This window comes from Lontra canadensis, unplaced genomic scaffold (assembly GCF_010015895.1).
Source record: "Lontra canadensis isolate GAN:19392208 unplaced genomic scaffold, GSC_riverotter_1.0 scaffold35, whole genome shotgun sequence".
Lineage (NCBI taxonomy): Eukaryota > Metazoa > Chordata > Mammalia > Carnivora > Mustelidae > Lontra > Lontra canadensis.
Genome location: NW_022631029.1, coordinates 14,148,003 through 14,174,720, shown reverse-complemented (window position 1 = coordinate 14,174,720; position 26,718 = coordinate 14,148,003). Strand labels below are relative to the sequence as shown.

General features: G+C 37.5%; 2 protein-coding genes across 5 annotated transcripts in view; one reads left to right on the top strand and one right to left on the bottom strand.

Annotated features, from left to right (window-relative positions):
• TASOR (transcription activation suppressor) overlaps window positions 1-15,792 on the top strand; it is a 46,615-nt gene extending 30,823 nt beyond the window's left edge. The window contains exons 14-23 of the mRNA XM_032868498.1: window positions 82-488; window positions 1,830-1,971; window positions 3,269-3,328; window positions 7,120-8,054; window positions 10,586-10,708; window positions 11,461-11,620; window positions 12,050-12,158; window positions 13,461-13,639; window positions 13,810-13,974; window positions 15,058-15,792. Of these exons, the coding sequence (XP_032724389.1) occupies window positions 82-488; window positions 1,830-1,971; window positions 3,269-3,328; window positions 7,120-8,054; window positions 10,586-10,708; window positions 11,461-11,620; window positions 12,050-12,158; window positions 13,461-13,639; window positions 13,810-13,974; window positions 15,058-15,590 (2,813 nt within the window). The 3' untranslated portion in view covers window positions 15,591-15,792. The remainder of the gene's footprint in view (window positions 1-81; window positions 489-1,829; window positions 1,972-3,268; window positions 3,329-7,119; window positions 8,055-10,585; window positions 10,709-11,460; window positions 11,621-12,049; window positions 12,159-13,460; window positions 13,640-13,809; window positions 13,975-15,057) is intronic.
• Window positions 15,595-26,718, bottom strand: part of CCDC66 (coiled-coil domain containing 66) — a 67,917-nt gene continuing 56,793 nt past the window's right edge. For all 4 annotated transcript variants that reach the window (XM_032868347.1, XM_032868348.1, XM_032868350.1 and 1 more), the window contains 5 exons: window positions 20,504-20,988; window positions 19,899-19,939; window positions 18,734-18,972; window positions 18,408-18,532; window positions 15,595-17,079 (listed from right to left, as the gene is read on the bottom strand). In XM_032868347.1, coding sequence (XP_032724238.1) covers window positions 16,993-17,079; window positions 18,408-18,532; window positions 18,734-18,972; window positions 19,899-19,939; window positions 20,504-20,988 — 977 coding nt within the window. In that variant the 3' untranslated portion in view covers window positions 15,595-16,992. The remainder of the gene's footprint in view (window positions 17,080-18,407; window positions 18,533-18,733; window positions 18,973-19,898; window positions 19,940-20,503; window positions 20,989-26,718) is intronic.

Genomic DNA, 26,718 nt, shown 5'->3' with positions numbered 1-26,718 from the left:
ATTTCTAGGTATATATGATTTTTAAGTTTTTATGCAAACATCCCAAACTAAGATAAGGTTTTTCTTTCTCTTTACCTTCAGGGTCTCCTCAGCCTCTTGGCTGTCTTGGGCATGATGCTGATTTGAGACAGCAGCCGCAGGATACCTCTAACTCCGGTGTTGCTGATATCCATCGGCTATTTAATTGGCTATCAGAAACACTAGCAAATGCACGGCATTCTGATGCATCCTTGACAGACACAGTCAACAAAGCCTTAGGATTGAATACCGATGATGCCTATGAAGAGCTGAGGCAAAAGCATGAGTATGAGTTGAGCTCTCCCCCAGATAAGAAAGAATATGAGCAGCCTACTTGTGCAAAAATTGAAAGTGTGCATTTTAAGGGCACTCAGAGCCCATTGCTAGAAGTTGATACATCATTGTTAAAGTATCCTGTTGCTGTTTCTACTGGTGAAGCAGGCACGGACCATAAACTACATTTGAAAGAAGTAAGCATATGTCTTTTGATTATATATGTTGTTTTTGTGAATGTGTGTCTGAAAGAGGATGTAGGTGTGTTTCAATGGGATTTTTTTCCCTTTCAAAAAGAAAGAAAATACACATTGCAATGAAGGTATCTGTCCAGCATAGTAGTTCTAAGTTATTCCTTATTACAAAAGGATAAATGCAGAAGTAGCAGTTTTCCTTCCTGCTTGTAGGATTGTGTATATCAGCATATATATAGTTAATAAAATTGAATCCTCAAAAGATTGGCTTTCTGCTGGCAGTTCTAGAATCCAAAAGTGATATAAACAAGATTAGGTAGTTTGTATTTTTGAGGCAAAGAGGAATGGAATGTGAGTGTCCTTTAAGGATTACTTCTGAAATGACTCTCAGCATTGCTTGACAGGACATCCAGTTTGTTTGTGAAGGAAACTTAGTACTGATCTCCAGCTGAGAAGTAACCTTGTCTTCCCCAAAATGTGACTGCATCTCTGGGAAATAACAATAACAGGATGGCACCATTTTCCTAAGGGTTCATTTCTAATTTCCTTTTATCTCCTATTTCTCTCACCTGCCTTTGAATAAAAGTCATATGCATGTCCCCAGGCTTTCTTCACATAGTTTTAGGATATTTATTTTAGGGGGAGGATGATATCAGGAGACCCACTTGCAGAAGTATGTAACTTAGGTAACTAATATTATTAACATTTCCTGACATATTTAATATTCTAAATTGAGTTGATAGGAGCATGCACCAAACTCTGCCCACTGCCTTCATCTGTCTATTTATTTGAGAGCGCAGGCATGTGTGAGAGGGAGAGAGAGAATCTTAGCCCAACATGGGGCTCAATCTCAACCCTGATCATGATCTGAGCCAAAGTCAAAAGCCAGATTCTTAACTAACTGAGCCATCTCGGTGCCCCCGCCCACTGCCTGTTTTTGTAACTAAGGCTTTAGTGGAACACAGCCATTTGTTTAGGTGGGTCCTCTGGCTGCTTTTGCACTACACAGGCAGACCTGGGTATCTGGCCCACAAAGCCTAAAATACTTGGTGCTTTACTGAAAATGCTTACAGCCTCCGCTCCAAATCAACATCAAATTATGTTTTGAGGAAAAACATTATGTTTTAATTTAAGACCAGAGTATTTTAACTTTGCCATGCTGTTTTTACTCATCTGTAATATTTATATTGAAGCTTGTGGATTTGCTATCAAAAAACAGTGGAATGTGTGACTTGGTTTCAGGGTTGTGAGTTCAAGAGCCCCACATTGGGTGTGGAGCCTACTTGTTTATTCTGGACATAAAAGTTAATTGAAAAGCTATTGAATATGTACTCTAATTTTTAGGATCCCAATTTAATTAACATGAGTAATTTTGAAGATTGTAGTCTGTGTCCCACTGTTCCCATTGAACATGGATTCCGCAGACCGTCTAAGTCAAATAATGTTGAAGAGACTGAAATACATTGGAAACTGATTCCAATTACAGGTAAGAATACGTATATTGGGACTTCGGTTTGCTTGTTTTTACTTAGCAGTTTCCTAAAGGGTTCATCTTTTCTAGATTCCGTTCTTGGGTCAGTGGGTGGTTCGTCTTACTTGGCTCTGACATCATCTTATTTTGAGCAACGTAGTGTTCATCATTGATTGTTGCTGGTTTTGGTCAGCATCAGCAAGTATCTGCAAAACAGCCTATAAAAGCAGAGGGATTTAAAACATACTTTCCCAATGGAGTTTAGCATGCAGACTTCCTAATGAATATTGGTGGCAGAAATTGAGTTTCTAATAAGGTGAGATAGTGACAGAGATGAAATGATGGTCTTTGGGACAACAGATTAAATGCTATCTTCTCAAATTATTAGAATACACTTCACCATAAGAAGCTATCATCTAAGAAGTTATGTTGAGGTTCATCTGTTTGGGAAAAAAAAAAAAAACTTGATTTCTTAACATTCAATTATCTTAGAAAACTTAGATCATCATAGAGATTACCCTGAAGCGATCAAATGCAGAAGTCCCTAGAAAACTTATTGGACCATGGGGCAAGACTAGGTTAATGTTGAAAGATCATTTTGCAGTATTCTAATTTCTCTGTGTAGACACATATATAAACATACACACACACACACACACACACACACACACACACACACACATATACACCTACTCTTAATATTCTAAGTTCTTACCTTTGTTAGCTAAGCATTTTTGGAAATATTTCCAGGGCACATCTTTTCCATTCCTAGTCATTTAAAAAGTCGTAAAAAAAAAACAACAACCAACTTTTTGCTAAAAAGTTAGACTGGCTTGTGACCTAGAAGCTACTGAGACCTCCAAGAACTCTGAGAAGAATTTCTAAAACTTGAAGAATTACCATGGGCTTCAGCACCATTCTCTACTTAGTACCTTACCAGAAGGGCAAGAGCTCTAGAAGTGATGGTAGAGAAGTGACTGATACTTAAGAGCTGGAGATGTTGGCTTGGACGGAAGAAGCACAGTAAAAAATTAGTCAATACAAGTGATTATCCTAACCATTCTTCATTTAGGTAGTTTTGTAATTGATGTTCAGAGCCATTTGAAGGCACAACATCTAGATGTTGATATTCCATCATCATCTGAACGGAAAGGGAAGCAACTTCTAATTCTGAATGACCCTTCTGGATTGTTTTAGGCAGAAGATGTAATACTTGGATTTGTTAGCATTTGGGGTTGTCGGTAAGGTGCTTAATATAGGTATCACATATATCTGAAAAGAGTCTACAAATCTAATGGATACTTTCCCTCAGGAGGGAACGCAAGAAGCCCAGAAGACCAGCTGGGGAAACATGGTGAGAAACAAACACCAGGTGAGAAGCCTCCCTTTGCTTTTCCTCCCAATGTGCCCTTCAGAATTGCTACTTGCATTTCTGGTTCTCTATCAGTAGGGCACCATTTTGAGTTCTGTTATTACAGAAAATTTGGACAATATCGTATTTGCATTTAAAATCTTTGATTTGTATCAAATATTCTAATACAAAGAATGTGTTTAAAGAAGTCACTGAGTACTCGGAGATTAAGTTTTCTTCACTGTAGTGATTCTGTCTGATACGATGTCTTGGGAAGATGGGAATATTTTTCTTAATCCATTTCTGTAGAATACTCTATGCAAAATAGTCTTCAAGTTTCTTTAAAGTTTAAAAAACAAAAGGATTGAGGCCCATTATCTTTTAGGTTCATTATTCCTAATCTTGAATTTTTGACCCAATTCTTCTTCTGATTATTTAAGTAAAGTAGTGTAAATAAGAGATTAGGAAATTTTGGGATTCCAGAAACAGTTACAGATGTTGCTGATTAGCCAGTTGCTGTTGGTTCTTAGAAGACCTTTTTTTTTGTCTGAGTTCAGTCCATTCAGCATCTCTGCAGATGGTCATAGGCATTGTTTTCTTGCTTTAGAGTTTGGTGGTGGGCCTTTTTTGTTTGTTTCAATTTCACTGTATCTTATTCTTTCAGAAATCTTAAGTGGTAATGGGTTTTTTTCCTTAATTTGAAGGAAAGCTAAATGGAATAGTTTTAGTTGATCTTTATGGTTTTCCTCTCCACAGAGTTTAAAAAAAAAAAAATGAATGGTTTTCTTTAAGAAAATCTTTAGTCTCTTCCTAGGAAAAATGACCCAAAAAAGCAAAACAGGAACCGACAGATATAAGACATACAGGAAAGTGCATAAATCTTTAGTACACAGCTCAGTGGGTTTTTAACATGTGTATAGACTCATGTTACAACTGCCCAAATCAAGATTTAGAACATTTCCAACACCCCCAGGTTTTCTTCTGTAGTCTTCCAGTCAGTACTCCCCCTGACCCAACTGTAACCACTAATCTAATTTTTTTGTTTGTTTGTTTTACCATAGATTAGTTTTACCTGTTCTTAAATTTAAGGTAAATGGAACTTACAATGTCTTGTTTTGTTTTTGGCTGTTTCACTCAACTTTATCCCTGGGATTCACCTATTTTCTATCTGTCAGTAATCCTTTCTTATTAGAAGCAGCCAGGTATCTTGTTTATGCTTCAACCTGCGCCATTGGCATCTGCAGTCCTCTTTTATTTGTCATACCATCTTTATATTTTGTGATGGAAAATGTAAATATGTAAATGATGCTGCCTTTAGAGAACTCATTATTCCCCTTTCAGAGTCAAAGTACTGCAATGCTTGAGTGACAATCACTAGAAAACATGTATTATTGTTATTGACATGTGTTTCCTTTAGATCATTACCGAGAAGACATTTTTTAAGATAAAGTTGTCAGTTCTAGTGATTAGAATCTTATAGGGGAAATTTGTGCAAAATAGAATTAGGTGATGGTACTTTGCTTTTTTAAAAGAGATTTAAACTTTTTTAATGGGGGAAAATTCCCTACATGGATTTAAGCTTAATTCAGCTTTAAAAAAAAATTCCCTTTATCATAGCCCTTCAGGCATAAGCTTATTGGTCTGAACTATAGCTGTATGTCTTGGGAGCAGGTATTTCATTTTAAATAATACTTAATTGGAAGTTTAAAAATTATAGGTGGTATTCCCCAACCTATTTGTTTTACAAGGTATAGTTTAAATGTTTTTATTTCTGATTTAAATAATCAGACATATTTAAATCAGATTTAAATAAATCAGACATCTGATATGGTACTCAAGAAGTGGAAAAGTATCTCAAAAAGTAAAATACCTCAAAAAGTCTTGCAGCCCTGTCCTAGACACTTAGTTTCATTGCATGGATCAACCTGTTAGAAATTTCTTATGTATCCTTCCAGACATTTTGTGTGTGCACTAAACCCCATGTTACAGATTTAAGAAGGATGTTCTGTATTCTGGAGTTATTTTATGGAACTTGAATTTCTGCTTTATCAGTTTCATAAGTTTTTTTTTTTTTTAACTTTTTTTTTTTTTTTAAGATTTTATTTATTTATTTGACAGAGAGAGAATCACAAGTAGGCAGAGAGGCAGCAGAGAGAGAAGGGGAAGTAGGCTCCCCTCTGAGCAGAGAGCCCAATGTGGGGCTTGATCCTAGGACCCCGAGATCATGACCTGAGCTGAAGGCAGAGGCCCAACCCAGTGAGCCACCCAGGTGCCCCTCAGTTTCATAAGTTTTAATTCTTACCTTGGTACATTGGATATTTTGCTCCCCTACTCTTCTTCCACCTACAGACCTGTTGTGGTATTACTTGCCAGCAGATACCTTTGCAGTAGTTAATGGGTGTAGTGGTTCATGGCAGCTACCAGGGTTGGTGGAGAAATGTCACAAGCTGACTGCTTCTGAGGCTGTTAAGAGCTGTAGAAAAGTGTGAGTGTGGGGAAACCAAAACTGAATTTGTGTGGAGAGGGTATGTTGCCACATGTGGGTGCAAACTTGAATAAGGAATTCGCTGTATCTTCAAAGTACCATAGTTCTAAAAACTGTACTTATACCTGCAACTTCCTGATATAGAGGTACAATTTATAGACTATAACAGCGATTTGTTAGGAAATATTGGCCAAGATTTAAGAAAAATTAATTAAAAAAATAAAACTTTATAATATCATCTAGGCAAAGATCACAAACTTTTTTCTTTTCCTAAAAGACTATAAATTGCTGTTCAACATATTTTCCCCTTGTCTTTTTGTTTTTAAAGACCTTAAGTTGTGTACAGCTTTAAAGGTTTTATTTATTTATTTATTTATATTTATTCATTTGATGGACAGAGATCACAAGTAGGCTGAGAGGCAGGCAGAGAAAGAGAGAGAGGAGGAAGCAGGCTCCCTGCTGAGCAGAGAGCCCGATACAGGGCTCGATCCCAGGACCCTGGGATCATGACCTAAGATGAAGGCAGAGGTTTTGACCCACTGAGCCACCCAGGCGCCTCTCCCCTTGTCTTTTAGAAAGGGACTTGGGGTATGTGTTTTGAAATACAGTTTAAAAAACATAATATGGGGGCGCCTGGGTGGCTCAGTCGTTAAGCATCTACCTTCAGCTCAGGTCATAATCCCAGGGTCCTAGAATCGAGCCCTGCTCAGCAGGGAGCTTCTCCCTGCTTCTCCCTCTCCCACTCACCCTGCTTGTGTTCCCTTTCTTGCTGTGTCTCTCTCTGTCAAGTAAATAAATAAAATCTTTAAAATAAAAAAATTTAAAACATGTTTGAATTACAATCTCTGGGGAAAAAGTATAATCTGTAAATGGAGCTAGCTGTCAAAAGTCAGTGTTACGGTTCCATTAACACCAGGTAGCTGAATGACCTCCTCTTCTCAAGATCTCAGGAGTATTACTGTTAATGCAGATATGAAATATGTTTTTTTCCATATTACTGAACCCTCCCCCTCAACAGATCTGGGAAGCAGAAATAAGCAAACAATTTGTATTGATGCCAAATTTGCACATGTTCGAACACTTCAAAAGAAATCAAAGAAAATAACATCCAGACTTGTTACTCTAGCTACTGAAATCCAAAGACCAGCCATAAGTGGGGCACATAGAAAGTGGGGCTCATACCATCATTTGAGATATTTATTCTATTCTACCTTCCAGTGTATAGTTTTAAAAACATACTTTGATCTGACATTCCTATTTATGAGTTTGTGTTTTCAGATGTTATTTTTTTGGATTGCTCTTATAATAATGAACTCTTCCTATATAGGTATGAAATCACCAGAAGAACAAGTGGTGTATCTGCCACCACAGGAGGCCTTTCCTAACGACCCCCGGGTAATAAGTAGACAGAGAAGTTCTGATTACCAGTTTCCATCCTCTCCATTTACAGACACACTAAAGGGCACCACTGAGGATGACGTGTTGACAGGTCAGGTGGTGACAGTGGAGGAGCAGTGTGTGCCAGCAGCAGAGCCGCCCACAATGAGTGAAACCACAGAGAGGACAGTGTTAGGAGAGTACAATCTCTTTTCTAGGAAGATAGAAGAGATTTTGAAGCAAAAGAATGTTTCATATGTCAGTAGAATTTCCACACCTATTTTTTCAACACAAGAGAAGATGAAACGGCTTTCTGAGTTCATATATTCTAAGACTTCCAAAGCTGGTGTACAGGAATTTGTAGATGGCTTGCATGAGAAACTAAATACTATTATTATCAAAGCATCGGCCAAGGGTGGGAATTTGCCACCAGTCAGTCCCAATGATTCTGGTAGTAAGATAGCATTGAATCCTCTGGGAAAGCTTGTCCTACCAGTTTCCTCAAGTGACTTCAACAATAAACAGCTCCTTGAGCCACTTTGTAGTGATACTTTGAAAGACACCAACTCCACTGAGCAGCATTCCTCTTCAGCTTTGGGTTTAACCGAAGTAGAAGTGAACCAGCCACACCATGCCACAGAGCTGATGGTGACTTCTGATCATACTGTACCTGGTGATACTGCCCGGGAACCGGTAGAAAAAGAAACAACAAAATCGCCCAGTGATGTAAACATTTCTGCCCAGCCAGCTCTTTCAAATTTTATAAGCCAGTTAGAACCTGAAGTATTTAACAGTTTGGTTAAAATCATGAAAGATGTCCAGAAAAATACTGTGAAATTTTATATTCATGAAGAAGAAGAGAGTGTGCTCTGTAAAGAAATAAAGGTAACTAAATGAGAAGGTAATAATGGTAATGCTATATAAACTTGTCTTACTGGGTCTGATCTCTATAAAATGGAGGGAGTTTTTTTTGTTTTTAAATGTTGACCATATATTTTCATAATTTAGAACAGTGGAATAAGACTAGTAAGTTCAATTAAATGTAGAACCTCTGATCTAAGTATCTTAGAATTTAGAATCTTGTTTTTATCCATGATTTTATAGACCCTTTGTATATACACTGCAAATACCTTTAAACTGTTGCTTCGAAGATTTTAAATGTTTCTTACCTGGGTTTTTAATTAGAAAGATACAGAGAGGTAGAAGAAGCTGTTAGTGTTTACTTCTTACGGGGGAGGTTTTTATCAGTCAAATAGAAAAAACTGCCCAGGGATGACCTAATGGTGATATATATAGTCTTTTGGCATTTCTTGATACCCTGATCATGTCAGGGTTCCCTACAGCCTTTTCGATCAAAAAACACGATGATTCTCAAAGACTCCCCAATCATGAAAAATTCCTCAGTGCAAGGTAGATTTTTTTCTACTGGAGCTACAGAGTAAGACTAGTCTTTCAAGTATTTGATTTTTAAAAATACATGCATGTATTTGTATGTGTAGATACAGGCATATATAAAATTTGTAACAGGTAAATTATGACACAAAGGAATAGCTGTATCAGTATTTAATATTAATAATTAGTATTTACTAAACTCTAGGATTTTAATCCCTTCAGGAAATGATACAGGTTTTAAAATAAATGCCTGTTCCCATTTATGGAATTAACTTATCATGACAGTTTCTGCTTGTTTTGTTAGAGGAAGCAGAAGGTACTATAAATAAGTGCCTTAGAGCTGAGAGTGGCCCAGAATCTCTGCTGCTGTGTTCTGAGCCTTTGTCAGTTTGAGAGTTTCTTTGATGTCAGCATGTTTCATGTAGCGTGCCCTTGAGAACATGAAAAACATGGAAATGAAGGAGGTGGAAGAGTGGTCAGTGTGCCTTCTTTACTACTAATTCCCTGTGATTTCTTAGGAGGATGAAATCAGACGTATAGGAGGTTCTTGGTTGCATTTTGCCCTGTATTATTGAATGTAGAGCTGCTTAACTTTTTCCATCCCCAGCAACATGTTCAAGTATAGTACTTGGTGGGGAGGGGAAATAGCTGTGTGTTGGGGGTTCTAGTTGAGAGGATGGAGTGGATCCAGTCCCCCACTGTGCTCAGCATCATCCCATCTTCCTCACCACATTTTATACACTAACTGTATCACACAGAAAATGTACTGACTTATGATGGTGCATTTAATTCATTCTGCCATAGAATAAATCTTGTTTTTGTTACTTATGTAGAAGAGAAAGATGCTGTGTGTTTTACAAATCAGATCAGAACTTTCTTTTAATCAGTATCCATTGGAAAATATCCAGCAAAAATGTTAAAATAGAGTAAAAATACTATTAATGAAATTTTAAGCATCTATAAATAAATGGTCTCATTTAAAATGAATTCGCAGTTAAATCTTCTTAATGTAAAAAGACCAAAAATTACAAGCTGGCCTGTAATTTACTTTCTCATTACCAGTCTGTAAGCTGTTCTGAGATCTGCCCAGAAGCTGTAGAGGTTAGATCAAAATCTAGTAATGTAGAACATGCTGCTTCACTTCAGGGCTACACAGAAATATACTCTTTGAGGTGATGCTTGTAGACCGTTCTTGATAGAGCAACAGACTCTTTGTGAGGCAAGCTGGGTTTAGACTTAATGGCTGTGTAACCAGCCTTGCCAACCTTGAGAAAATCAATCTCCTGTTATCTGTGAAACAAGGAATGTGACCTTTAGGACCCTGCAGTTCACTTCAGATTTCAGGATTCCACCAGCAACCAAAGAGCAAAGGAAACTGCCTGTACTACTCTGTGTCCTTTGAAAGGTAGTACCATGTCACCAACATGGAGGGAGGTATTAGATGGGAGGGTCTATTTTATTTGAAGGTGTGACTTTGACAGACATGGCTAAATAGTTCGTGAATGCCATGGTGAAGCTACATACTGAAGCGCTGTATGAATGACTTTTTGGGATTGTTGTGAATTAAATGAGTCCAGTAGTCCGAAAAGTGCTTTGTGAGGGAAGGCGTACTGTACTGGTAACCTTGCTGCAAATAACCAAGGGCTTCCCTTGAAAGGAGAGGAAAATGAAATGTGAGAGTGGTTAATGACTGGGCTCTGGGTTGCCCAGAATAAATGATGGAACTGGGTTAAGAACCTGGGCTAATCCATTGTTCTTACGGTTCTTTTTGTACCCACCACTGGCATGTACTTCGCTTTGATTGCATAGCACTGTAACATTGTGACTGTGGCATGGCCATTTAGGCTTCAATCTATAGATTCTATAAGAAGAGTGGACCTGATGATCTCTAAGGTCCATAGTATAAGGTCATCATTATTAGTGGCCATTTCTAAGTGACTTATCAGTTGATCTTGCACTTCTGGTGTTGAGTGGATATTTGCAAAAAAGGCTTTTAATGTTGATTTAGTTTTTCTCTTTAACAGGAATATCTTATCAAATTAGGCAATACAGAATGTCATCCAGAACAGTTTTTGGAAAGAAGATCAAAATTAGATAAACTGTTGATTATTATTCAGAATGAAGACATTGCAGGTTTCATTCACAAGGTAGACTGTTAAGTCAAATTCACTATTGTTTTGGTTATAAAAATTCCCTTATTTTAAAATCTTCCTGTCTTCGAGGCTAAACTTTGTTTTAAAAATATCCTTATAAGGTCTAAAAGAGGCAAAACTTCAATTTTGGGAGATTTAGGGCTTGAGATGTAAATGATGTAAACAAGGGCTTGAGATGTAAACGATCCATCTGTGAATCAGCTTGTGATCACGTTTGCACCCTTGCAAAATTTTAAATTGCGTCACATCACAGACCCTCCCTGTCACTCATCTAGACTAAGAGTATTGACTCCTTGAATGTCAGTGAGTGCGTTGACTCTGTATTGTCTTCATTTGTATGTCCCAGGTAAAACCTGTTTGTACCCTCCCTTTGCCAGACCATTTCCCCTTTCCATTGCATTTGGAGGTACCCATACAGTCTTACGAACCTGTCTCAAGTCCTTCTGCCCTTTTAAGGCTTTCCTGACTGCATGGGCTCTTGCTGTCCTCTGAATTCTGACTGCAGTCAGAGGGCCAGGCAGGTTGGCCTTCATTATTCTGTTGCCAGGTCTGTTGTAGGTCCCTTTTCGTCAGAATGTTCTGTTCATGGAATGTACCCAGGACAGTAATGTTGGTTTATGTCTTTGGATATGTTGGGAATATTTTTGTATTTTGTTAGACTTCTCTTGTAGGTTACTTCACACTTGAGTCTTACCATTTCATTCTCTTATGTCCTTATTTCTGTTTTTGTTTTGGGGTTTAAATAGGTGCCTGGCTTGGTGACTTTAAAGAAGCTCTCTTGCGTTAGTTTTGCTGGTGTTGATAGTCTGGATGATGTTAAAAATCATACATATAATGAATTATTTGTATCTGGAGGTTTCATTGTGTCTGATGAATCCATTCTAAATCCAGAAGTTACTACAATTGGTAAGATTTAAGCTTTATTTGGAGTATGAACTTTGTCTTTTCTAGGTTTTTTCTCATTAATGACTCATGTTTTTAAATGTATTGTTCTCTCTGATTGGCAAAATGGATGAGTACATTACCATCATTTTATTACCTCAAATTTCTTTCCTTGTCTCTCAGTCACTGCAAATTTCCTCTAAATCTGATATAAAGCAAGTGTCTGCACTGGTTGCATTTGGATCTGTTCTGCTTTGTTATTGTTACCAGCATGTTCTTGCTACATAGATGTTCTTAAATCTAAGAGTATATATAGATGTCTGTCTCCCTTTGAGGGTAAAGTACTACATAGGGAAGTAGATATTTCTATATAGTATCAACAAACATTTCTTACATAATTGATTGTTGAGTGACTTTTATTGAATTTAAAATAAACTTCATTATCTCTAACAGAGAACCTTAAAAATTTTCTGACATTCCTTGAAGAACTTAGTACTCCAGAAGGAAAATGGCAATGGAAAGTCCACTGTAAATTCCAGAAAAAACTAAAGGAATTGGGCAGGTAAGAGTTGAAAAATAGGGGCTCCTGGGTGGCTGAGGGGATTAGGCCTTTGGCTCAGGTCATGATCTCAGGGTCCTGGGATAGAGCCCAGCATCGGGCTCCCTGCTTGGCAGGGAGCCTGCGTCCCCCTTCCTCTCTGCCTGCTGCTCTGCCTGCTTGTGGTCTCTATGTCAAATAAATAAATAAAATCTTTAAAGAAAAAAGAGAGAGTTGGAAAATAACTATATAATTGTTGATACCAACTTTGTGTTCGTAAAACTTCTATTTTTCTGTGTTTATAGCAGTGTTCACAGATGTCCTTAGCCAGTCATAAGGGGGAATGTAGTTATTTTTCTAGCCTGTTTGGAAATAGTATTCTTATTTAGGTAGAGATTTGCTAAAGTTGAAGTTGAAGTTCTTAGGTATATAGGTAAAATTGGTTTAATCTTTGCCACTTGAGGATTTAGAATAATAATAAAAAAAAAAATAGAACAGTCAGCACTCAATTTTTTTTTTTTTTTTTAACCAAACTGTATATGCCAACTAGATTAGGCTCTCTCAGTGGAGAACTACCTTATGCAGCTAATCTATTTACACATATACTGAGACATTAATCCCAACATGATAAGGGGATTTGTGGTTAGGACATTCACAAAACATTTTTCTTCTAATACCCTAATACTTTCTATGGAACACTTAGGGAAATTCAGATTTAAATGATTGACAAGTATTTAACTTTTTATAGTAATTCACTTCTTAAAAACTTGTTTTATCTTCACATTATGTGAAAATAGGCATTGGAAGAGCCTTTACTTTTGTGTAACGGATAACGGTAAGCAGATGATAATGAGGCCCAAAGGTATGACTGGTGCAAAGTTAGTACCCTCATCTTGCTGACAACAGTAGTTTCTACCAATTGTTGCCTTGTGCTTGGAGGTGTTCAAATAGTTTCGAGCCATGTATTTTTTTGAAGGAAAGATTTTTTTTTTTGGTCCTCCTATGCCCTTTGTTCACATTCTAAATTAGTAAAGCTAAAGGGGAAAGTATTGTTATTCAGTAGGTACAATGAGATTGTAGTACAAAGCTGAGCAGCTGGCTCTCAGGCTTTGCACCCATAGAAAGCCCCTGAATGTCAGCATGGGTTGCACAATTCCTACGCTCCTCTCTCTCCTAGGAAGCACCCGTCCATCAGGCAGTGAACTAAAGCAGTGCAGTTGTCACTGGTTGCCTCAATTGAGAAATTATGGTCTTAATTTGAAGCAAAAACATCCATACTAAATTTTAGAAATGCAGATCCAGATATTGAACTACTTACTTCCACAGATTGAATGCTAAAGCTCTAAGTCTGCTGACACTTCTGAATGTCTATCAAAAGAAACATCTGGTTGAAATTTTGTCATACCACAATTGTGATTCACAAACTCGAAATGCTCCAGAATTGGACTGCCTTATCAGACTTCAGGCTCAAAACATACAGCAACGACACATAGTCTTTCTAACAGGTAAAGAGTGCCGTCTTAAGCTTTCTATTATGAATGTAGGCATGTGGACAGAAGGGTATTGTTGCCAGTGGTGGGTGTTAAGTACTTTCATGGGGGTGGCATCATCATCTGTCTGTCCATGTAGGCTTTCACATGTTTTATACCTGAACCTTTTTATTTTTTTCATTTAGAAAAGAATATCAAGATGCTCTCCAGTTATACAGATAATGGAATAGTGGTTGCGAGTACTGAAGACTTTATGCAAAACTTTAAAAATCTTGTGGGCTATCACAACTCAATCACAGAAGAAAACCTTCCACTGCTTGGTGCTAATGAGACTCTTGAGTCGCAGTCAGGTAACTTTTCAGTAGTCTTACTTTTCTTTAAGGCAGACAGAAAAAGAGGAATGGTTTTGTGTTGTTTTCATAGAACAAAATGCCTGCTTTGAAACTACTCGCCCTCTGTGTAAACAGCTTCAGGGGAAGTGTTTCAAGCCACTTACCGTTCTTAGCGTACACAAAATCTCATTTATTATACTATAGTCAATAAAAGCTCTTAAGTATGCTGGATACTACCAGAGTAGGCATTTTCTCTTTGAGGGTATGTAAACTTTATTGGCTGCTGTTGTCAGCAGAGGGATTTTTTTTTTTTTTCCCAAAAATTGTATTTATTTATTTATTTGATAGATCATAAGTGGCCAGAGAGGCAGGCAGAGAGAGAGAGGGAAGCAGGCTTCCTGCTGAGCAGAGAGCCCGATTCGGGGCTCGATCCCAGGACCCCGAGATCATGACCTGAGCTCAAGGCAGAGGCTTAAACCACTGAGCCACCCAGGCACCCAGAGGGTTTTTTTTTTTTTTAAAAAGGACACCAGATAGTGGGGAATTTAGCATTGGGCTACAGAATCTCCCCAGATGTATATAGCAATTTAAGGACAAGGTAGTAGGAATATATCCATAGCTTTAGTGTTTTGTGAGATGGCCTCTGCTTTGGTTCCAGGTTTTATGTTAAATGAAAGATGTACGTACTTTGTTTTTTATGAAAAGCAGAGATGATCAAACATTTGCTAGAACTAACCAGTTTAGTCATAATCCAGTGAAGCTAGATGTCAAAATTTTTATTTTTTATTTGTCTTGTCAAATACTGAATTACCGTATAACTTTAGATGCTGTTTTGACATTAACCCCTTTGGAGCTGGGAGTTGGGATTTCCCAACATTAAACGTGAACACATTTCGCAGAAGCTTTTAGCATCGGATTATCTGGACATTCACACCTAGTGTGAGTGTTGTGACTAAGTGAACTTGTGGCAGAAGACCAAGCTTTAAGGGATTGTGGACTTGCAGACCCTGACGCATTATATTGTGTGAGTAGTGTATAATTTTAAAACTTAAACAAATTGTGTATTTCAATAGAGGAGGACTTTTTGTTTTTTAAATGTAGCTCTTTTAGAAAACGATGAAAAGGATGAAGAGGATATGTCTCTGGATTCAGGGGATGAAATCTCACAAATAGAAGTATGCAGCAATTTTCATTCAGAAATATTGGCGAAAGAGACCAAAGGATCACGTGGAACAGATCAAAATAAGAATATTCAAATTGAGTTGCAATCGTCTTTTGACGTGCAAAAAAGTTTATTAGAAGATAAGACTTATCAGATTGATTCTGAAGAAAGAGCTTCTGTTGCTATAGTATGCTCTGAAGGAGAGAACAGCAATGCAACTGAACAAGATTCATATAGCAACTTTCAGGTTTATCACAGTCAATTAAATATGTCCCATCAGTTTAGTCATTTTAATGTTCTTACTCATCAGACATTTTTGGGGACACCATATGCCCTTTCATCAAGTCAGTCTCAAGAAAGTGAAAATTACTTTTTATCTGCTTATACTCAGAGCTTGGATAGAGCTAAATCTCCATCTCCATTAAGTTGGGGGAAAAGTGATTCTTCCAGGCCTTTTTCAAAAGAGAAATAGTAACTTTTTTTTTTTTTTTTTGAAATAGGTTGTTATGGACTTTATCTGTTTCTTATAAGTGAATTAACAGTTTATATTTCATTCTCTAAACAAAGGTTTCTTGTCCTTCCTCAATGTTTTTTTTTCCTCTTATTTAAATCATGATGGCCTGTAACAGTTGAAGCATCTGAAAACTGAAATAAATATATATATTTTTAACATATATTGTACTTGAATTATCTCATGTTGGCACTTTTTAAGTTTTACATTTATAAGTTACCTATACCTGGGCTTCAAATTGAAGCCTGTTTTATATATATAAAATCAGATAATTTGCAAAAGGATAGTCAACAGTGGCTTTTCTTCCCCCCATCAGATGATACCAATTACTTTTGCTAAAATGACATACCAATCAACTATTGTATTTATTTTAAGCTTTTGTATAGTGTTTTATACAGGTATAAGCCAGTGATGTCAACAGATACTTAATGGATTTTGGCTCAATACCTCAAGATTTATCTAACAGTGAATGCAGTTTCAATTTAGATGATAAACTATGTATATAAGTAAAACTTAGGACATAATACCGGGCAGCATTATTTTTATCTTTAGGCTTAGTCATGTAAAAATTGCCTGTTGCTAAAATTTTGGATCAACCTCTTATTCGAGGTGTTTCGACATTACAGTTTTCAGTGCTTATTAGTATGGTCCTGGACGTAACCAGATTCAATCCCATATTTCCAAAAGATAGGCTTCTGTTGGAAGAACTTTGTTATAGATTTTTAAATTAGTAGTGTTAGAGAAATTTAAGTATATTTTTGAGGTGGTAAAAACTTAAGTGCTTTACTAAAAATAACTTTTAAAATTCACAGATAAAGTATAAGATGATCAATTTTAAAACCATATCTGTTCCTTATAACTGCCTGCATTAGAAATGCAAACTTGTAAAATGTTTTTGTAAAGTCCTAAAACCAGGAATTAGAGGGAAAAAACGGAGCTATTTTAGTTAAAGTTGGGATGTGTTAAGTCAGACGTTCCTTTGGCCCCTCAGAAGAACTTGGGAGAGTTCTAACCTCTTAAATCTTTTTATAGAACAAAATACCTAAGTGGTATTCCAATAATAAGCTACATAAGTGTAGAAGAACGTGGTCTGTGAACAGGTCAGAAACCTGTCTTAAGGTAAGTAGAAAGTGTTTAAATACCTAGATTGTGATAGAGCAAAAAATTGTTTTTTTACTAAGCTTTACAAAAATGTCTGTTTTATTGTAAAAAATAGATATATACACACACAGCGTTGTACTACATAATTTACAAGTTTTAAATAAGCATTTATAAAATCTAGGTTATTTGGAAAATACAGTAATGCAATGAACACATTTTATAATTTAGAAGCAACAAATGTGAAGGATTTGATTTTCTACATTTAAAACGAAGAATTAAAATTCTCTTCTTGATTTGCAGCTAAAGGCATGAGATTAGTTTCCAACTCCCTTTGCTTCTGGAGAAGGCCCTGAAATCACATTGATATGTTAGTAAGGTGTGCAGCAGACTTGCAAATTATTCCTATTTTACATCTCTGCCTTTCTAATCCAGAATTATATTTACATTACTTTGAAAACCTGTAAATTAGTTCAGTTACTTGGCTATACCTTAAGCTTTATCTTTGTCATGTTAAATTTTAACCACTCAAAAAACCTACATCAGACCTTCTCACTTGGATATTGTATAGCTATCACATATGTGTAAGATTATGTTTTTAGCATAAAAACAATAGGGATGACTTTTCCAAGTCTGCATAATTATGGGGCTGAAATCCCCTTAAATGCTCTTAACATGGTAATGAGACACACTGAAGTAGTCTCCTAACATCCAGTGTTATCTTGACTGCACTGACCTTAGTGGCTTAGACAAGGCCCTGCTGAAACTAAGATGTGGCTACTGTACAGGTGGGTCACTATGTACATGGTATATATTCCTGTCTCTTGACCTCACAACTTTTACCTCTATTAAGAAAAGTGCCTTGTCACTTTAAAGGAAAATTTAAAAGATTTACTGCTTGTTACATAATCTCTATGTAACCATTTAAAGAACCAAAAGATACTTTCTACATAATTGTTACTATGATTTTCTAGCTCTATGTGAACAAATTGGGAAAGCAATGCGTGAATCGACAATTTGAAATGCAAGAGGCATATATGTAAATGACTGGACATGGAAAAGGGCACTCCTAAAGTGGCAATTTATTTTTCCTAAGATCAGGGATCGGTATTTAAAGGCCAGCTGATAAAGGTTATATACACTTAAATATTGAATGTGTTACTAGATTTTATTCTTGCTTAAGCAAGCTAATGAGAAATGACAATAACTGACCTGGGTGGAGGAGATGTAGTCTGATGGGTAAGGTTAAGGTTATGTGTATACTTCCACACCAAATTTTATTATTATTCTTTGGGACTTGCATCAATATTCTGTTCTGAACACTGCCAACACATCCAATTAAAAACATGAACTGATTACTAAGAATTCATTAAAGGATAATTGTGTATTTTCTGTCTTGGGTTTTAGGGCTTATTAATCATGACTAATACCTTTAAATATGTATGCTTTTTTTCCTTCAATAAAATTGTCTTAATATTAGAACTGTCTCACGATTTCATACTGGAGTATTATGATGTGAATCAAATTGAAGGAAATAACTTTTTAACTGGGATGTGGTAAAAGTCCCATGTAATCATGTAACCAATTAAGCCTTTAAAGTAAATTCACCCTTCTGATACACAGTCCTCCAGTAGCCATAAACAGAAAAGTTACATTCACACTTGGTGAAAAAGCTCCTACCTGTCTCAGTTCTGATAGTCCCTTAAGGATTGCTTGCTGTCGGTCCCTGTTTTTCACCAAGTTAGGATTAAGAAGTGGGTCCCTGACATCAGAATCAAAGAGCTGCCGTTGTTCTTGGTCACAGGCTGCAGACAGATGAAAGTGGTAGGTTAAATACATCTCCAGTAGGATATTCCCTATACTATACTAGTCTAAGGATTCGTTAATAAACTTTGAGTAATGGACCCCAAAATAGAAATTCTACCCCTCCTAAGGGCAAGAATATTAGTTTGGATTCTGAATTTAGTATTGGGGATAAGGAGGGAAGGATACTTATATTTACTTACCATGTGGATTTTGATACTGAAGATCGTGGGTTAAAGGCCTAGACAGTGGTGCATCTGGATCAAGGTAATAAATCTCATTGGTTCGGACATAAGGGATAAAATGGGACCGTTCAGGAAGTCCAGGTGATGTTTCTGTTTGACTGTCTTCTAAGATCAGATTCTGTCTTTCATAATTACTGTTTTTTAGAGTTTGTTGTGTTCTGTTTTTCACCACTGGAACTGGTGGTGGTGACTGAGACCTGTTCCCCACCCCCCAAAAAAAGCACAATTAAGGACTAAGAAGCTTTATTGCAAAATTATGTATTTGAATATATCTACTCTTCAATCACATTTCAATTCAGTCTACACGTAACACTTTGGAACACTAGGAAGACAAATGAGTTCTATGATACTTTTCCTAAAATGGCAAGAGAAATAGGATGACTTCTTACTTGGCAAGGATATACAGAGGAAAAATGAGGATCAACACTAGCTGGGCTGATTTAAGACTAATGTTTCTTCTTAGATAATTCACCATAAAACAATGTACTTACCATGTGAACCAAACTTCCTGTTACAGCCACATTCTGACACAACTCTAAACCACCTGGTTCATGCACAAAAGCGTAAAATAAAATTTCTAACCATCTAAATCTCCTACTGTAGCTGAATTTCTCATTATCCCTCCTGGTCATTTCTTTATAACCTCCTCAATCCAAGCAGAAGGTCTGTTCCACTTGTGACATAACTGGAAAGTCAAAACTGTTTTATTTTTTAAAAAGATTTTAGAGACAGAGTCCCAAGCAGACTCTGTGCTAAGGACAGAGCCTGACGTGGGTCTCCATCCATGACCACAACCTCATGAAACCAAGAGCCAGTCACTTAACTGATTGAGCCAGCCAGGAGCCCCAAATCAAAATTACTTTAGCTAAGCTTGCAGATTTACATTCCTACCTAGATAGTTAGGCCCAGTCCAAATTGGGCCTTCAAATTTCAGGTAAAATGTCAGCCACATTTCCCTTAAACCTGTATTTCTCACCTCGTAAGTTCCTACGCATTAGTGGTTTCTGACTTCATATATATATATATACAAGCTTTGATTTTACCTATATTCTGAGCAAATATTTTGTAGTTTTGTCCCACACAGCACTAAGTAACTATGGAATCAATCCAGTCCATAACATACCTTTCCTTGCTGAAAGAATTAATTTTCAGAGGCTCTTCTTCCTAAAGGGTAGAAAAATGCAGACAGGAGTAGCAGTACTGCCGTATGTCCCCACAAATACTTAAAATTTGAGATAATCTGAGGATGATAACTGAATAACACATATTGGATAATGGGAGAGATTTTATGTTTTTCCAATCACAGAACCAATGCAGTAATTCCTGACCTTGTAAAACTATCCTCTGTCTATATGAACTACAAACAAGAATTTTGAATGGCTATTAAAACAATGAACAGCATTCATCTATACAAGGTTAAAGTGTCAAGTTTTTCTGTAAAGGACCAGATAGTAAACACTTTTGGCTTTGTGGGCCATGTGGTAATCTCTTACAACTACTCTAAGCCAGACACAGACAATTCATAAAACTTGATTTACAAAAGCAGCAGCATGATGGATTTGCCCACGGGCCATAGTTTGACAACCCCTAGTATAAACCAAAGTGTATTTCTTAAATTCTTGCTCAGATACAGAGCCACTTTGTCAAAATATGCATGTGGGGAACGGTTTTCAATCTAGAAACATCAATACATACTTTAAAAATATTTTTAAGACAGAAAAGTCTTACCTTTTTGATTAGATGCCACCAGAACCTTGGCTCAGTTTCTTGAGATGAAGGAAGAACCGGTGAAGTGCCTCTATTTTGAGAGAGATGTCCAGGACCATTTCTTTCTACCAAATTAAGCAGTTCCATCTGCCTTCTTACTTTTTTTTCTTCTCTCTGCTTTTGAAGCTGTTTGGGGTACTTTTCTGATGCCGGAATATACCTTTTGAGTGGTTTGTTTATATTCCAATCAGGCCTTTTAGGACATTTCTTCATATGTGTTTTCTCTGTCCTTGCAAACTCATTACACGGATCATCATACCAATTGTTTTCTTTTTCTAGGTTGGCTCCTTTAACCTGATTTATTAGTTCCTCTTTGTCCTTCTTAGTGTTAAACTGTTTGTTAAATTCTGCAGGAATCTCAGGAGATGAACAATTTAGTATTTCCCTCTCCATTACTGTTCCACAGAATGATTCTGCATTGGTGAATGTTCCTGTATTTAAGTCATCTAAAGAAAAATTTCAGAGGATTAATTTTTAATTGTTGTAAAACACAGAATTTATTTATTTTTTTTTCCAAAGGCATTATACTTTTGTGGGGTTTCCCCCCACCAAATTCTGTATAATTAAACTTCTATTCTCCCTGCCAGCTTCTGGCAACCACCATTCTACTTTCTGTTTCTATGATTTTGACTATTCTAAGTACCTCATACAAGTAGAATCATACAGTATTTGTCTTTTTTATGACAGGCTTATTTCATATTAGCATAATGTCCTTGAAGTTTACCCGTGTATTTGTACAGCATGCGTCATAATTCCTCCCTTTTTAAGGCTGACTAATATACCATCGTAGGTGTATATCACACTTTGTTTATCCATTCATCTGTCAAGGGACAACATTTGGATTGCTTCTACCTTTTTTTTTTTTTTTTTTTTTTTTAAAGATTTTATTTATTTATTTGACAGACAGAAATCACAAGCAGGCAGAGAGGCAGGCAGAGAGAGAGAGGAAGGGAAGCAGACTCCCCGCCGAGCAGAGAGCCCGATGCGGGGCTCGATCCCAGGACCCTGAGACCATGACCTGAGCCGAAGGCAGCGGCTTAACCCACTGAGCCACCCAGGCGCCCCTGCTTCTACCTTTTAGTTACTGTGACTAATGTTGCTGTGCACACTGGTGTCCAAATATCTCTTTTCACTTTCCAGCTCTTTTGGATATATACCCAGAACGGGTATTGATGGACCATATGCTAATTATATTTTTGAGGGTTTTTTTTTAAGATTTTTTGTTTATTTATTTGACAGAGATCACAAATAGGCAGAGAGGGAGACGGAGAGGAGGAAGCAGGCTCCCTGCTGAGCACAGAGCCCGACGCAGGGCTCGATCCCGGGACCCTGGGATGACGACTTGAGCCGAAGGCAGAGGCTTTAACCCACTGAGCTACCCAGGCGCCCCTATTTTTGAATTTTTTGAGGAAATGCTTTATGTTTCCTATAGTGACTACTGTATTTTGCGTTACCAATAGCGCACAAGGGTTTAAATCTTACATTAATCCATTTTTAAGTGTACCATTCACCGTACCAAACAAACCCACAGTATTCCACAATTTTCAGATGCTTTCATTTACGCCAAACAGAAACCCTACATCCACTAAGTAGTAACTCCACATTCCACCCTCCCTCCCCACCTCTCTACCTTCCATCTCTATGAATTTGTCCACCCCACTCTAGATTCCTCCCACAAGTGAAGCTATAGGGTATTTGTGTTTCTCGGCACTCCTGCCGAACACAGACCCACATTATTTACTCAGCAAGGTGCCTCGGTCATCCATGCCATAAAGTGTTTCACAACTTAAGAAGGTTCAGTCTTTTGTGGAACCCAATGCCGGGCTTGAACTCACAACCCTGAGATCACGACTTCAGGTAAGATTGAGTTAGACACTTAGCCATCCAGGCTCCCCCAGATGATTTGTTCTTAACATCACATAATACAGACCTTTTTTTTTTTTTTTAATTTATTTATTCGACAGAGAGAGAGATCACAAGTAGGCAGAGAGGCAGGCAGAGAGAGAGAGAGGGGGAAGCAGGCTCCCCACCAAGCAGAGAGTCCGATGTGGGGCTCGATCCCAGGACCCTGGGATCATGACCTGAGCCGAAGGCAGAGGCTTTAACCCACTGAGCCACCCAGGTGCCCCAATACAGACCATTTTTTAAAAGAAACTTTTCACAGGACTGTCCTGGCTTTCCTTAGAATATACAAAAACCATATAGTATAGAGTATCCTCTTGTATATCTAAGGGTATTTCCTTCTCAGCAAAAGTCTATTTTTCATATCAGTGGTAACTGACAAAAAAGTGAGATGTTAAGTTTTTTTTTCATAACTTGGCTTGAACTTAAAGTACATAAATATACAGGATCTGGAAAATGTCCTTCCACTGTCTGAAGTACTGGGAAAATGTCTCTTATACCTCCCTTCTTGGAGTCAAATTTCTAGGGAAATGTTGTTGATGAAGTCATGTGTTTTTTTGTACTTTTAGATCCATATGACTCATATACCATTATATTCTGCCAGCAGACCATCGCTAAATCGCATAAAACACTGGAAAAGTTTACACAAAAAAGACTTCTGAAATTTTCTTCTTACATGTTTACGAATGTATTCAGCTGTTACAGCTGTGAAACCAGTTGAACAATTTTACAAAATTTCAAAATCTTTGACTCATGATTAAAAAATATTTTTTTAAAAGATTTTATTTATTTGACAGACATCACAAGTAGGCAGAGACGGAGAGAGAGGGAGGAGGAAGCAGGCTCCCTGCCTAGCAGAAAGCCCGATGCGGAACTTGATCCCAGGACCCTGAGATCATGGCCTGAGCTGAAGGCCGAGGCCTAACCCACTGAGCCACCCAGGCAGTCCCTCATGATTAAAATTTCAAATACACAATTAGCTAATGAAAAAAGGTCTTGCTACACATTAAAAAAAATTAATAGTCCACTTATTGCTCTCTTATCCTGGACACTTACCAGGTTTGTTATTCCAGGATGGAGATGCTCTAGGACCAGTCCCTAGTAAGGCTGCCTACCTGCACCATTCTAATACTGGATAGCTTCTTTTGCCACTCTATACCCCAGTTAATGCCTTTTTCTACCATGACTCTCTGCCCTGGCAAGCTAAACTGGTATGAACCGTTATCAATGGGTTCCTGGGTCCTCCAACTTCAGTCAAGAGGGGTTCACTGGCAGATTAAAGGGAGGAAAGCAAATGAAGCCAGCATATTTATTCCACTGGCTCATTCCCTGTATTGACCTGAGGCTGACTCTGTCCCTTTACCAAAGGTCACTGTTCCCCTCAAAGTTACCTCTAACACAACTTTTGCCTTCTAGGGTCTGGTAATCAGCTTAGTTGCTACTAGCACCGAAGTCATGAACTATCTCTGATTCCCTCACACCCAGTTTTTTTGGAAATGGTTCCTTTCTACATAAAGCATCCTGAATTACTCTATTTTGGACCGGACTGATTAAATTCTCTTATTTAGAGCCACACAGTGATAATACACATAATTTTACTGTCTTAAGGAATTATTTTCACTTTCCCTTAAATGTGTAGGATTCATATAAGTCTGTTACTTATCTGGACATAGGGAAGGGACTGAAACCGATTCACCAACCTGAAGCACAAAGTATCAAACAATACCAAGAGCACATAAGCAGAATAATTTTAGATAAGTGAGCAGCTTTCAGGTAAGTAAGTAACCCAGACCACCTTCTTGAGGTGCAATGGGTTTGAACCCTACACTGGGTACCCCAGCTTTTAAGATCTGATATTGAGAGGGGAGTTCACAAAACATCTAGCTCAGAAAGCCAATAGGGCTGAAGTCTATGAGACCCACGAAGTTATAGCAGAAGGCAAAAATGCCTGTTGTGTGGACTAACTTCCCCCAGGGCCCAGCAAAGATGCAGCCAATAGTATCCAGAGTTACTAATATAAGTAAACAAACTTCTTTTCACAAAAAGTGTTGGCCTAAGGGGCAGGCATCTAACATAACCACATATCTAGGGACTTACTGGGATACTATTTCAGGGGAGTAAGGCTGGCAGGCACTACCTTCATTTAAAACACTAGGCCTGGGCACCTGGGTGATTCAGTTGGTTAAGCAACTGCCTTCGGCTCGGGTCATGGTCCGGGAGTCCTGGGATCGAGTCTGGCACTAGGCTTCCTGCTCAGCAGGGAGTCTGCTTCTCCCTCCACCTCCCCCTGTCCCCTACTCATGACTGCTCTCTATTAAATAAAAATAAAACCTTTAAAGAAAAATGTAAAAGTAAAAAAAAAATACAGGCCTACTACGAACCTCCAACAGGTGCTATCTTTAGAGTTCTAGCCCCCATCCCACCCCACCTCACCCCAACCAGCAGGTGTCATCTTCATGCTTTTCCTGTCCTACTCCAGAGCGCCAATATCCCCTGGAAGGGAACTTTTATACACGCTGTTGCCCTATATTTTATGTTGTACCCTGGATAACCAGGCCCCAGAGGCCAGGGGGGCTTCTGCTTGTGGTCCTAGTGGATATTTATATATGTTAAAAGCTGCTGCCTGAAGGTCTGGCTTCCATCAGCCTGAATCTAAGGGCTGACTCAGATACTCCCCTCTCTAGGACACTGACCAGTCTTGGCACACTCAACTACTGGGAGCTTTTATAAATAAAACTGGCTGCAGGGACTATCACAAAGGCTTGAGAGACAACCAAGAGCATGCGTAGGGTTGAACAATAAAGTTCAGTGTGTACATGAGGCCATCCTCCAATCCTGAGAGAGGCAGTTGTTAAAACTGATGCACACAAACCAAGACAGAATGAAGAAACCAGAGGACTATGTTCCAAACAGGAGAATAAGATAAAACCTCAGGATAAAAACCTTAATGAAAAAATTTACCTAATAGAGTTCAAAGTAAGTAATGGTGACAAAGATGCTCACAGACCTTGACAGAATGGATAAACACAGTGAAAACTTCAAAAAGAAAATATAAGTATTCAGGGTACCAAATACAAGTCACAGAGCTGAGGAATATATTAACTGAACTGAAAAATAACACTAGAAGGGTTCAATAGGAGACTAGATGATACAGAAGAAAGGATTGGTGAACTCAAAGACAGGATAATGGAATTCATCCAATCAGAGCATCAAAAAAAAAATAAAAGTGAAGATAGCTCAGGAACTTATGGGACAACACCAAGCCAACAAATATTCAAATTATTTGGAGCCTCAGAGGAGAAAAGCAGCAAAAAAATTACCTGAAGAAACTATGGCTGAAAACATCCCTAACCCGGAAAAGAAACCAATATCCAGATTCAGGAAGCACAGAGAATTCAAAATAAGAAACACAAAGAAACCATCACTGAGATTCTTATAATTAAAATGTTGAAACTTAAAGACAAGAAGTATATCTTAAAAACGGTAGAAAATCAACTTGTTACATACAAGGAACCCTCATGAGATTTTTTTAGCAGATACTTTGTAGGTCAGAAGACAGTGGTTCAATATATTCAAAGTGCAGGAAAAAAAAAAAACTTCCAGCCAATTTTATGTGGCAGAGTTATTCAGAATTAAAGGAGAGTAAAGTTTTCCAAACAAGCAAAAAATAAAAAAGAGTTAATCACCACTAAACTGGTCTTAATGACTGAGTCACCCAGGCCACCCCACCACTAACCTGGCTGTAAAAGGAATGTGAAATTTCTTCAAGTTGAAAACAAAGGGCGCTAATCAACAAGAAAACTTATGAAAATAAAAATCTCATTAGTAAACATTAATACAAAATAAAAGTAGTGGGTTAATCACTTTGAAAGCTAGTCTGAAGGTTAAAACAGAAAAGTAGTAAAAATAACCATAACTGGAATAATTAGTTATGGGATATGAAAGATAAAGATACAAAAGATAAAAAGATGTGAGACCGAGCTTTAGAGTGCTCTCAAACTTAAAAATGTTACAAACTTTAAAAAGACTTATAAATTAAGTTTTATGTAAGACTAAATGTAACCATAAAGTAAAAACCTATAGTAGACACACAAAAGAGAGATTCACAAAAGATCAATAAAAGAATCTAACATTACTATTAAAGTCATCAAAACAAAGAGAAGAAAGGAACTAGGAAAAAATGAACAAAAGGGCAATAAGCACACACCTATCAATAATTTCTTTAAGTTTAAATGTACTAAATTTTCCAGATCAAAAGACGGAGTGGCTGAATG